This window comes from Haliaeetus leucocephalus, unplaced genomic scaffold, assembly GCF_000737465.1.
Source record: "Haliaeetus leucocephalus isolate CR32 unplaced genomic scaffold, Haliaeetus_leucocephalus-4.0 Scaffold849, whole genome shotgun sequence".
In the NCBI taxonomy this organism is placed as follows: domain Eukaryota; kingdom Metazoa; phylum Chordata; class Aves; order Accipitriformes; family Accipitridae; genus Haliaeetus; species Haliaeetus leucocephalus.
In genome coordinates this window covers 468462-481790 of record NW_010973285.1, presented here as the reverse complement: position 1 = coordinate 481790, position 13329 = coordinate 468462, and the positions used below count along the sequence as shown (strand labels likewise).

General features: G+C 34.3%; 1 protein-coding gene across 2 annotated transcripts in view; it reads right to left on the bottom strand.

The window, feature by feature from the left end:
* The window catches only part of RFX3 (regulatory factor X, 3 (influences HLA class II expression)), a 123037-nt gene that overhangs the window by 35356 nt on the left and 74352 nt on the right, over window positions 1-13329 (bottom strand). For both annotated transcript variants that reach the window (XM_010582767.1, XM_010582768.1), the window contains exon 4: window positions 4570-4828. In XM_010582767.1, coding sequence (XP_010581069.1) covers window positions 4570-4828 — 259 coding nt within the window. The remainder of the gene's footprint in view (window positions 1-4569; window positions 4829-13329) is intronic.

Here is a 13329-nt window from a genome sequence, read left to right as displayed (position 1 = left end):
ATTGATTATTATTCAGACTTATTTAAAAGAAGAAAAAAAATATTATCTGCCTTCTTGTATCTGGAAATGGATGCCTTTTTTTCACAAAAGATGTCACTGTGCTCAGCTGAAGAAGTCATAAGTAAATGCCTTGCCAGTATAAGAGGTCAGACGAAATGATCTAATAATCCTTTGTAGCATAAAACTCTATGCATCTTTGCTTTGATCAGAAGTGGTTTGTTTAATGCTGAGATAGATCCAGCTAAATAAAAATTACCAGAAAAGTTGGGGAATGGAGGAGGAAAAGGTTCCTCTACCAAGAAAAAGATTAATAAATAAAATCTCATCTCTGACTATTTTCCAAATGATAATCCCTCCACCTTTAATGGACCTCTTAAACATTTGTTACTTTTTGTTCTTAAAATAATTATAATACTTGCACTAAAATTATATTATCAGGATGTGGTATTTACACTGGGCATTATTACTTCTTCTTGTCATTCTTCTCCCTCCATTAATTACGACACATTTTGCGTAAGTAACATCCCTTCTTTAAAGTTAAGAGCAAATTTTGCACACTGTGCTTACTACCAGAAATAGTAATTTGTGGTGATACATTATATCTGTATTAATTTTGCTTTTATTTTTGTGCACATTTAGATTTGCACTGAAATAGGATAAATTTCTGCAACAGCATGAGTGGAGACCTCCTATGCTTGGTGATAACTGATGAATGACAACTGAAATTGCAGATCAGTCATAAAGCTTATTAGAAAACAAGACTAATAGATGGGAGCCTCTCACTGGCTGACAAGCATAAAAACACATTTATTACTAGAAACTATATGAATTTTTTAACCTTGTGATCTTATGAAATATGGTGATTAGATCATCCTGTTTTATCACAAGAACAGTCCTCAGACATTTACATATGAAAAAAAAATGGAAGGTGATTCAGATTTCATTATTAACATGGCAATCCAATTTTCTAGTTAGTTTCTTAAATATAGGTGCCCCTTCTTTAGTGATTGCTGCCAATAAACCAAAGAGACGACTCTTTCATACAGGCTTCAACACACAAATTAATTTCAAATAGACATCTAGCTAGGGTAAATCACTTCCTGTTCAATGCAATCACAACTTATTCTTGACCAATCCACATATATTCACATGAAAATTCTAATTTTGGAAAGGTATTTATCTCCCTAATATCTTACATAGAAGGTCTTATAATCTGAATGCCTTTCTGTTTTAGTGAAAAAATCCTTTTAGTAGGTAGAGAAGTATGCTAATAGGCCAGCAAAGGATATAATGCAAAGAAGCAATGAAATCAATGGAAATGAAATGAGTAAAAATGCTAACAAATCTTCTTCATACATACTAACATAAATCATTACTGTATATATGTTGAAATAGTTTTGATAGTGCACAATTCTTAATATTTTGGCTATAAAAACACGGCTATTGCCTGCTATAAGCTTAAGCAGGACAGCTTTCTTGTATGAACGTTTGACAGAAATTAAAATTAATGAAATGTTACAAACAAAATATTAGCGCTTTATTAAACCTGAAGTAGAATGCAGAATTACATTAAACCATAAAGAAAATAAAGCCTTAAAGTAAAAAGTCTCTGAGGCTGTTTTACTGAATTCTATATAAACCAAATAGCATAGCTGGTGAAACATAAATTAGATTTTTAAGTTTCACTTATCTAAGACACAGTTAATAAAATGGACTTATTTTATGCATTTGACTTTTAACCTGAAACTTTTGTTTGTTTGTTCCTTTTAACTTATGCTAGATGTATCAGAAATAGATAACATCAATAATACAATTAATTTGCTTGTTACAGAAGGTAATGATTTGATCAGTGAGGGTGAATAACAACAAAACAAATGAAGTTATCAGTTGAAAAGAGTAAACAGAACTAGTTCCTCTATGGCAAAAGTAAAGAGCTTGTGATGTCCACATGTGTTAGTAAGTAAAGTCTTACTGATTTCTATATCCTTTGTCTCCATATGAAAATTCTCCAAACTAATACAAAATTTGGAAGTAGTATACTAGCAAACCAGCCTGGATACATGCTATTTTTATGACTCCAATAAATTCTCTATACAATGATAAAAAAAGTTATGATGGTAAAGACCAAATGAGGATCACAAGTGAAACAAGCTCCACCTATCTAAGGTGCAATCCAAATAAAAAACATTGCTCTATTTTGCATAGTTTAATTACACCCTCTAGTAAAATTAAAACAGACTTGGTGCTTTAAAATTACATTTTAACCTGAATATTTTGTGTTTCAATTGACTCTTGAATATTTCTGCTGAACCATACACAACAAGAGCCTAAAATTATAAAATCTAAATTCATATATTCTGATGTGTCATAGTTACAGAACTATACTATACAAAATAAATAGCACCTTAAAAAACAGAGGAAACTATTTTAGTGTTAAAAATGCAATTTCATAATTGTAACTTAATTAGCAGTACTTTTTTCTATTCTTAGAGGCAAGCTGATACAGCAGTATAGAAGTTACTTGGAGCAACTAAAAAAGGCTGTTTTATTGACACATGAAGCAAGAGAAAGATGTTGCTGAAGGTATGAACCTTAGATTTTGTTAAACTTTGGCAAATTTTACTCCTAATTTTGGCAAAAAAATCAAAACGGTTTTTAATTTGCAAAATACAACATGGAGTTTTGATATCATTCAAATAATTCTAGGATACCCAACTTTGAAGTAAGTCTAATAATCTTCATTTGTGTTTACTGGATGCATTTAAGCCTCACTTCATTTCACATTCAGTTAAGCATTTCCACCTACTGAATTCTGTTGTCAGTGAATAACCCAAAACTTATAGCATGATATGCAAAACACAAAACCACATTTGTTCTTATTTGATTAAGGAGAAAACTAGCATGATCTCTAGAAGACACAATATTCATATTCAACTGTAGAATAATTTAAAACAACTAAGAAAACATAGGAACATTAATGCCATTTAAGTATTTAAAGAAACATCACTTTTCAAATTTCATTCCACTTAGAACACCTATTCCTTACTTATGCCTGTAGAAAACTATTTGTTTTCCCTGTGCTTGGCAGTCATTAAGTCAGGTGAAAAATTCCATGAAATACCTTCCAAGCAAGTAAAATGAGAGAGTACTTTAAAAGAAAACAGAAAAGTCAAGTTAAAGTCTTCATTTTAATTAAATGAATCTGAAAGAGGAGTAAGAAACTCTGGTTTTCTATTGAAGCCATGTAAAATATAGGCAAATGTTAATATACGCTCTTTTTTATTTTGTAACTCAAATATAAAATTCTCTGTTGCTAGCTGAAAGCTCCCACTATGTTACTGATATTTATGCTATTCACGAATCATGAGTCTTTACAATTTTTATTCTCAGAAAATAATACTACACAGTTTTTGGATGAAACGATAATTTTTTACATTGTACAAGAATTTTGTGTTTATCCATACCAATCACCTTAAGAATCAAAATGAAGAGATCTTATCAGACCATCTAAATCATCCAATGCTATCATAAACATTCATCATAGTTTCAAATAGAAGAATATTAGATTTTTACTCATTACATTGGTTCCTAAAGTCCCCTAATTTCATTGCCCTTTTGAGTACTGATGAATCTGTATTATTAATGATGCTTTATCTCCTTTATTATATTTTTCAACTCTTCCTACTCTATGTTTCACAATTCTCTTCCCCATTACTTCCAAATCCCTACATCCAGACCAGAATACCCAGAAGAATTAAGTAAAAGTATTCATTAGGGCTACGCAATAAAGCTAGACTAAGCATAAACCCATTTTCCTAATTGAAACAAGGGCTGATTGAGTAAGCTCTTAAAGGAAAGTTCTGTGTTTAAGTGTCCAGAATATTATCTATCACAGTTGTAACAGAATGCATCTTCCCATAGCATTGTAAGACACCTTCACAATGAGCTGTTAAGCTGGAACAGACATTGGAGACATACCATAGATAAGCAAAACCAAAGGGTCAAAAGGTAGTATCTCAGTATTCTGAACAATTGGAAATATTTTGAAATAGGCTACCAAACCTACACTAATATCAAGCAAACAAACTGAACAAATGCAGGGAAGTTACAGATACCTATCTGTAACTTACATTATTTAACGTTTACATCTAACATAGTTAACAACACTGTGTTTTTCTTATGTTCTGAGAAAAAAAAAAAAAATGTTAAAGGCAGCTGTTTAAGTTCCCAACCTGAGAAATATTCAGCTCAGACAAACTATTATGTGAGCATTCCCAAAGCATTCACTGATATTACTTGAATGCAAAAATTTAACCTATGAAATGTAAATATTTGCAAGCTGTCAGGGGAAGGGTCTGCCTTCATGTTTAAGTTTTCACGGTATTATTACTCCTATATCTTACTTTATGTATAAATGTATTACTTATTTTACAAAAAGTACTATATAGTACTTATTCTGACAACATAATACTGCTATACATTCTGTCACAAAACCCATGTCAGTCTGCAAGAACATCTGAGTGATAAGAAACTAGTCCCAAGGATTTTGCATCAGTCTGAAATACTTACTGTTGCTGGGGAGGCCCGTGTTGTATGAGTCACTGAATGACCAGAATTTTCCATTGAATTGCCAATCAGATAGGTCCCTCCTGAGCTGCTAATGAGTTGTCCTCCTGTGACACCCATCTGAATCCCTCCAGTGCCCACCATGCTATGAGACGAGACCACTGTTGTCACCTGTGCAGAACTTCCTTGAGTATCAAAATAATTTCCCCCAGTGTTTTGGCTGTACATCTGGGTTTCTGTGTAAGGATAAGTTGTTGATCGGCTTCAAGAAAAGAAAACAAAAAGAAAAGAAATGATTTGTATTGTTCATTTAGCTGAGGGAAATGTTGTAATTCTAGAAATGTATGTATAATAGTTATAACAATATTAAAGTAGACTGGCAAACACCCCTGCCTCCTCAGAGAATAACATTTAATCAAGTCAAAGCACTAAATAACTAATTCAGTGACAATATTAAACAAAGTATCCACCAAACCTTACAGAAAAATTTGTCAGTCTTACCTGAAGAGAAGGAGAGAAGGGAAGTAGGACAAAAATTGAGGAGACAGTCAGAAAGAGCTAATCCAATTATTAATATATTGCAAGGCAATTTATAAAGGTCCATCTGTTTTAACTTTTTTTTAATCCGACAATAAAATTTTGGATTTTAGTCAGATGTTATATATTTTGCATACTGTGCATGTTGCAAAATTGCAAACATTTCATACAAATGTCAGCCAAGATAATCCGATGTTCAAGAATCCTATGTTATCCATTGTATTTAAATTCATTAAAGCTGTTGGCTAAAGCTTGAAAATCTGAGGTCACTGGTATTTTGGGAAATGCAGTTATGTTTAGAGAGTGAATTCAAAATTGCATATGAATTCATGTTACGATAAAAAACTGGATTTAAGAAATAAAACCAAACCAGAACTATGATTTGTAAAAAGGTCACAAAGATGAAAGAAGTTAAAGGTATGCAACGGTAAAATTTTTAAAATCACTTTAAACTATGAAACATTCTTGCCTCATCAACCAGTTTACCCTAACAAACTATTCAGCTACTGAAACCTTCTATCATATGTTTCATGTTCTTAATCACTTATCTTGAATCATTACTCTTCATAGGTTATAATCTATTTATAGTTTTTGAATGTGTATTTGTTCCCATGTACTAAATTTGATCTTCAAATCAACGTATTTCAAAATTATTAAGTAAATAGCTTTCATCATTTCAAAGGCCAGATTCCTCATCTTGCAAAAGTCTATTTGCAAATTTTATCCTGTTTCGTGACTGCTAAGCTTTGTATCTTGATTGTATCAAACAAGCATGATAACAGAAAGGTCAAAAGGTAAAAATCAGTCAGTTTACCCAACCATTATTTTTCTTATTTGAGCATAAAAATCTGTAGCATTGCTTGTAATCAACAGGCAACACCATTTTGAAATTCAAAGTTCTCCATTAACTTGGAGTTGCATATGCTGAGATGCACTTAGTCCAATTGAATAAATTTTAAAAGTATCATGAGTCAGAGAAAACAGAGAAGTGCCCAATCTCTGCATAAGTCTCCATTTATTATAATCAAACAAAACACAAAATCATGCAACACCATGCAACTAAATGACTTCAACAAAAAAATTCTGACACTTTTGTCCAAAACCACAAGAGAATAAAGCAGCATCTGCATTTTATGCAGTAAGCTGGTGATTAATACACCTATCCAGGAACTTGAAGTCAGGCTTTTTTTTCCCTCTATCCAGACAGGGATTAGTTTCTTATCAATACACAGAAAAGGCCATGGCAATTTACTGTTTGTTTTTATGTTTTTTTAATTATGAAAACTTATGCAAGATTAATTAATTAGTAAACAGTGGACTCAGAGATAATGATTCCTTCTTCAGCTTCAGACAATCATTACTCTTAAATAACTGAAGAACATACAGCACCTTACCAATAACCAAAGTCAGAAGTTTTGTTGTTATAACTATGGCCACAACAGTTTCTCCCCTCCTCTTCAGAGACTTTCAGAAACTCCGAAACTTTAGCTTTAAAATCCTAAATGTTTCATAAGCCTCATACAACATTATTTGCTCTCATCCATCCTTAAGCTACTTAAACATTTTCCTTTTTGAGTATTTCAAAAGCCTGAAGATCAGCTGCAAGAAACTTCAAGTTAATCTAAAAGAAATGCCTTGCAGTCTACTGAAAACAAAGCAAAATAGTTCTTTTAGGGACTAATGCTCAAGCAGACAGTTAATCTATTAACATTTCTTTTGGAGAGTTAAAATCAGTTGATCTCTGAATTGTAATAATCTATGTATGTGTTCAGGTACCATGCAGGTCTCAGTTAATCTGTTTCATCAAGCCAAGGTATCATCGTGATACCTTGTGATACCATTGTGATATTGTCACCTTGTGATAAGCAAGACAACCGCTAGCAGAGCTGGTGTTGCATCTGTCTCAGAATCACACAATTTACAGAATGTGAACACTGTTATGCAGCAGAGGACAATTTAGGAAAATGTAGTGATGGAAGCTCAGGGGAAACAATTCATGCAAATGATCGTCAAGGGACTGAACACTGTAATTTCTCCCAAAAGAGAAAATAAAAACTTGGTATCAGTATCAGTTATCAGTAAGGAAAGGAATGAAAGGACAAGGCCATTGTTGACAGTAAAAATAGACATGGCTAGAGGAAAATGACTGTCCAAAGGATGCAAGGAGAACAAATTTCACCTGCATAAGTAGAATTGAAGAGGCAGTTCTTTGAAGCAATGCAAATCCTAGAGAAAGCTCAAAAATTCACAGGAAAAAAAGGCACAGACTTGGTGTGGCATAGAGAGAGAAAAGGAAATGTTTGTTTGCTTTTACCTTGTTTAGATCTGTATATCATGTATAGTCTCTAAATAGGGATTGTATCAGAACACCTACATCTGCTTACAACATTACTCTGTATCAATGGATCGAGAACAATCATTGGGTACACCAATGGGTCACACTCCAAGATAAATACACTCTTCCCTTTGTTCCAACAACCAGCAGGTTCTTCTAGAACACCTGATTATTGGAGATGATTAAGCAAACCTTTAGCAATAGAGATTAACAGGGTAATTAAAAGTGAGATAAAACCATTATTATTACATGTAATAATAATTGCAACTTAGCAAAGAGCCTTTTAATTTAATCAAAATACAAACTAAATCATCTGAAAATTAAAAATGCAACTGGATAAGATGATGTTTTGGAAAGCAGTGACTCAAAGGTTTTAAAGTCATTGCATATGATAACACGACCCCTCAACTTAAAACTGTAGCAAAGAGGAAAATAAAACTTGAAATAAGGAAGTCCATAGCACTTGTAGCACAAACATGCAATACTCACTCAAATAATCTGACATACATCAGATATATATATATTTGCCTAGAAAACATCACCTACAGACTTATGCTGGTTTTATTCATGTCTTAGAAATGTCTGACTTGTTGAAAGATTTTTTCCATCACTCTGCGTTTGAGTAAAAAAAAAATCAAACAATTTCTTTTCCAGGAGTTGAAAAATGAAGAATATCTTTAAATAAAAATTCTCAAATCAGGCTAGAAGTCCAAACAAGTTAACTCAAGCGCAGTTTGTGTTTGTTTTAAATCAGGCTTTAACTTGAAATTATATTCCAGTAACTTCTGTGTCTTGCAAAGTAAGTAATTAACTACAGAATTCTTATCACTAGCTGTAGGCACCAACTTGGAAAATGCAAGTCTTGTGTAAAATGCACATAAATCTATTTTTTTACTTGAAGATGTATACCTTTTTTACTGTCATTTGAAATACCAGCATTCATTCACAGTGGCTGTACAAGAACAGCATCTTAATTCAAACAAGAAAATCATTCAGTGCCTATTTTTTTTATTTTTCTGTAATTGTAATTCAAACATACAAGTAAGAATAATTATTATCTTATTCATCAAGTAGTAACCTCAGAACTATTCTTGTGGGTTTTGATATGGATTACCTACATAACGTAACAGGCAGGCACGTAAGTATTTTTTCACTGTCATCTCTGTAATGAAAGTTAGCCTTTTATGATACTTAATTAACTAACGTATTATTTCCTGGGATATAAACATGATAAACACAAGATGAAAATAAATATTTCAAGACACACTATTTAATTATATTCAGAGTAGCTAATGCTCACGATAATGCTATGGTATTTTGATACGGTAGAAAATTTCCATGCATAAAAGCCAAGAAAGTCTTTCACGCCAGAACATCCCCAAACTTCTTTTAAGATTTTAGTATAATCCTGTAGTCCTAAAGCTGATAGTGAGCTTCGTAGAAACTAGACAGAACAGAATCTTTTGTGTGACACTAAGGAAGGCCTTATCACAGCCAATGTATTGCTGCAACCTCTGGAGGCAGTGTATCATAAGCAATGGAAAGAAAGGGAAGTGCCATATACCCTAACACTGACACAACAGAACATGATACAGCAGTCGAATGATTATGGAGAGGGCTAAATCACCTGTCTCATCCTGTCTCATACAACCTTCTGCCTCCCCACAAGGAAATCTACTCCTGTAACCAGAATATGGATTCAGGCCTTTTTAATAACAGATCAAATCCCAATGAAGCAATAACTTTCTTCCACAAAAGCCTCCTCAATTGATCTAAAGACAGAGGTGGAAGAACTGATAAGACTGTAAGTAATCGTTTCCTTTCACCAATCCCCCTTTATCAAATGAAACTGCTAAAACCAAAGATCAAAACCTACACTATGAAAGGGCAATTAATGCTTCTATAACCAGAGAACAAAAAGGAATTTCTTCTGTAACAGTGAATAGTTGACCTGCTTTGTGCATATACGTTTTCTCTACACAAACAACTTAAAATACATCAGCCAGAAAAAGCTTTATAAAATTTACCTAAAATAGAGTTGCATTATTCCATATAAAGAATTTCTTATTTGTCACATTCAAAACTTAAAGTAAATACATTACTGACAGGCATTCATTATCAATAAAAAAGAACTGAGATCTTCAACACTCAGTCCAAGATCTTTTTTCCACATGGAAATAAAGCAATAAAAGCATACGCAATGCACAACTGCAGGAAAACCCTCTAAACCAGGGAATGAAGTAAATGAAAACAGAGGAGAAATCTTATATTCTCAGGACCTGTAAGTTAGACAGATAAAGGAATCTTAGTTGCAGACCTCTAGAAATTCTGATGAAGTACAGCATACTTACACAGTCCAAGAAATATGGTATTGCCACTGTTAGGAACATGTCACAGGGTTGTACTAAAACTGCAAGACCTCAAGACTCAGGCTTGTCAGGCTTCCTGTACCTAGACTTGTCTGTGCTAGACTAGAGCTTTGTTCTAGCTTAGCTGCAACAGTAACTGTTGAACAATCAGATAAATGTTACTTAATCTGTTTCTATTTTAGCTTAGCTTTCTACAACTGTGGGGCATAAAACCTATCATTAAAATGCTGATACATTGCTCTAACAGATAGTAATATCCAATAATTACTCTGTGTAGAACAATCTATGACCCTAGATTAAAAACATAGCAAAGAAGATCATGAGCGTGGGATGACAGTATTCAAGAAGCATCCAGCAAATGTAAAACTCACCATATACAGTAAATTCAGATGTAATATGGAAACAGAAACCAATGAAGAATGAATAAGGTGTAGACTGTGCTAGAAAACATATTAAAAATTGCTGCAAGTGGACTCAGTGTGGGTAGAGAGCCCCCCACCATCCATCATACTTCTCCAGGCATAACAACTGTGAAGATGCTAACTTGCTGTAACCCTTTCCCAGATGGAAGCCATTGACCTTAGTACACAGTGGGGTAGTAAAAGGGTAAGCATAATGCCAGAGAAAAAGGGATGGACACTAGGAAGATAACAACTTTAACTGTTTTGATAATAATTATTTGATTTGACAGTTAAGATTTCAATTAGAGTAATAGTAAATCCTTGGTTTTGCATACAAGGTGTGTTTTGCCCACATAAACCACACAGACTGTAGTACAACAAATTGGTGAAGAACGTGGTTTGGATGCAACAGCGATAGCAATTCTCAGACAATCCCAGCAATTAAAACCCTCTTTGCCACACCAGAATTACCAGGAAAATGGCTACACTTGATTAATGCATTACAGTTTATGTAAGAAGAAAGTTCATGTCTAGCATAGGGGACTCACTTGGCTTCTAAATATAGGTGCAGCCATAATATTCTTTATCTATTCTAAACTGCCAGGTAAACCTGTACATGTCATCACAACAACACTGCATTTTTGTTTCAGGATAGAGTGACATGCTTGACAAGCAAAATTGTAATTAACCAGACACAAATGTAGATAACTTAATTCAAATAATCTCATATTATACAACGTATGTGACAAGTTGTAGGTTACACCCCTTGTATTATCATTATGGCTCCAATTATAATAAAACCAAATAACTTGTAAGCATAGGCAAATCATGATATAAAATGCGTGGGAAGACTTGTGTTATAAGAATACAAGAGTTACATTTGACAAAGACTGTGAAACCTGACAAATTTCTTACCTTTAGAATCAAAAGAATCAGGTAACTCTTTCCTCATATATATTCTAATTGCATCCTTTGCTGCTATCATATATTGTCTTAAATCAGTGCTAGTTTGCAAGTGCTTTATTTTGAACTAAAGAATAATTCTTTCATCAGACATACTGCAACATTTGTTCCAGAGATGACTGTACACTGAATTAATGTCTTCACCCTAACTATGGGTTGCAGACTTCTTAATCCATTGCTAGAGCAGTACCGTCACCTGATAGGTCATGGAAGCATCCTATATCTGATTTTGAGTTAAGATTTTGATTTAGCACAGTCATAAAATAAATCAAACATATAATCATAGAAAGGCAACCCAAAATACAAACCAGCGATCACTCTAGTCAATCGCATCATTTATAAACCTAATCCTGTTTTCTGAAAGTGAAACAGACAATTTCTGGAGTAGGAATAACTGCACAAATTGGCTGTACCACACTTCTGTGAATCTGTCAGGATCCACAAGCCTCATCTTTCACAGGTTTCAGTATAAAGAATAGAAAGATGAACTGCAATCTGAACACTTGCCTAAATATTTAGCCCAAGCGAGGCTGGCCTCTGTGTTTTCTGTCACAGCAGAACACAACACAGTCTATGCCAGCTTTGTTTAGGGATATGGTAAGCTTTTTGTTCACTTCCAAAAATTCTGAAATGTCACTCCCGCATTGATATAGCTCTGAACAAGCTAATCCAATGGCAAAACAAGAAGAGGAGAAACAAAACCAATTTTTTTTTAAACCATAGAATTTAGGTAACAATAAAATGGCAAATAGAGAAACAATTCTTAAATCTCTGCAGGAAGCTAGGCTTCAGCAACCTACAGCCCTGTTCTCCTTCACCTGTCAAATGAATGGCATTATAACATGTAATACATATATTCAATAACTTTAATTTACATAAATGACATTTTTCCATTCTTAATCTGGAGTATAAAAGTATACAGGAAAATGTGTTTCACAAGATATAGTCTTTAAAAATTCAGAGTTGAAACACAGACTGGTCCCATTCTCCATGAATGAAACCATAATCTCTAGAAAATTTAATGTTCCTCTAAGTATTGAACAACAACTTGGCTGTTCACAATGTTGTTGTTCACAACAACATGGGTAAATTCTTCTTCTATAGGAGAGAAAGACAATCTGGATTAGGCTCACTTGCTAAGGAGAGCTTTCTTACTGTGTTAAGGAAGTTTTTTATATCCCATTGACTGATTTTGCAGAAACTGACACAGGGATTCAGACACAGAAACACAATAAAATCATGGAAACCTGAAGGTTCGTATTAAGCAGTCAGTAACTTCTGGTTCTGTTTTTTCGAAGGGCTGTAAGCAGTCATCTCATGCACTGCCAGAAGTGCACGTGCCAACAGCTCCCATGAGAACTTATAAGTGATAAATGAAAAAAGAATACTAGCCTACTTAAGAATGACCTCCTTTGGAGGCTAACAGCAGACTACTGTGGTTGCAATGAATTCGTGCTGCCACTGAGTGCTGCTGTACGGGACACACTAGAACTCCAGTATGAACTGGAGTCCAAGGCAGCCAAGTGGTATGCTACAACTGATATCCCTAATGTGTTTCTCAATCCCTCTGGCAGCAGAGTGCTGGCCACAGTTTGCTTTCACTTGGAGGGGTATCCAGTACACCTGCAACTGACTACCCAGTGGGGAAAGACAGCCCTAGTATTTGCCATGCTCTCTTTATTGCTGTACATGTTAAAGATTGGTTTTAGCTTTTGCAGTTACAAAAATCAAGTAATGAATAAGCTGACCAGGAATAAAGGGGGCCTGCCTCCAGTCAGGTGGAGGAAAGGGACAACTGGGTTTACTGGACTGTGTGGGTTCAATAGCCTGGCACATCAGCCCCATGGGAGATAGCTTGTGCCATAGCACTTGGGCCAGTCTGAAGAGGACAAAACATGAAAAATATGCTTTACACCACAGCCAGGGACCATAGTCCTGTGCTGGGTGCCAAAAAGGACTGTTGTGGTTTAATGTCAGCTGGCAACACCCTCTCAGAGTCGATTGCTTGCTGCCCTCCCAGTGGAATGGGGGGAAGAATCAGAAGGGTAAGAGTGAGAAAACTTGTGCATTGAGATAAAGAGAGTTTAGTAAGTAAAGCAAAAGCTATGCCTGCAAGCAAAGCAAAACAAGGAATTCATTCACCACTTGCCATCGGCAG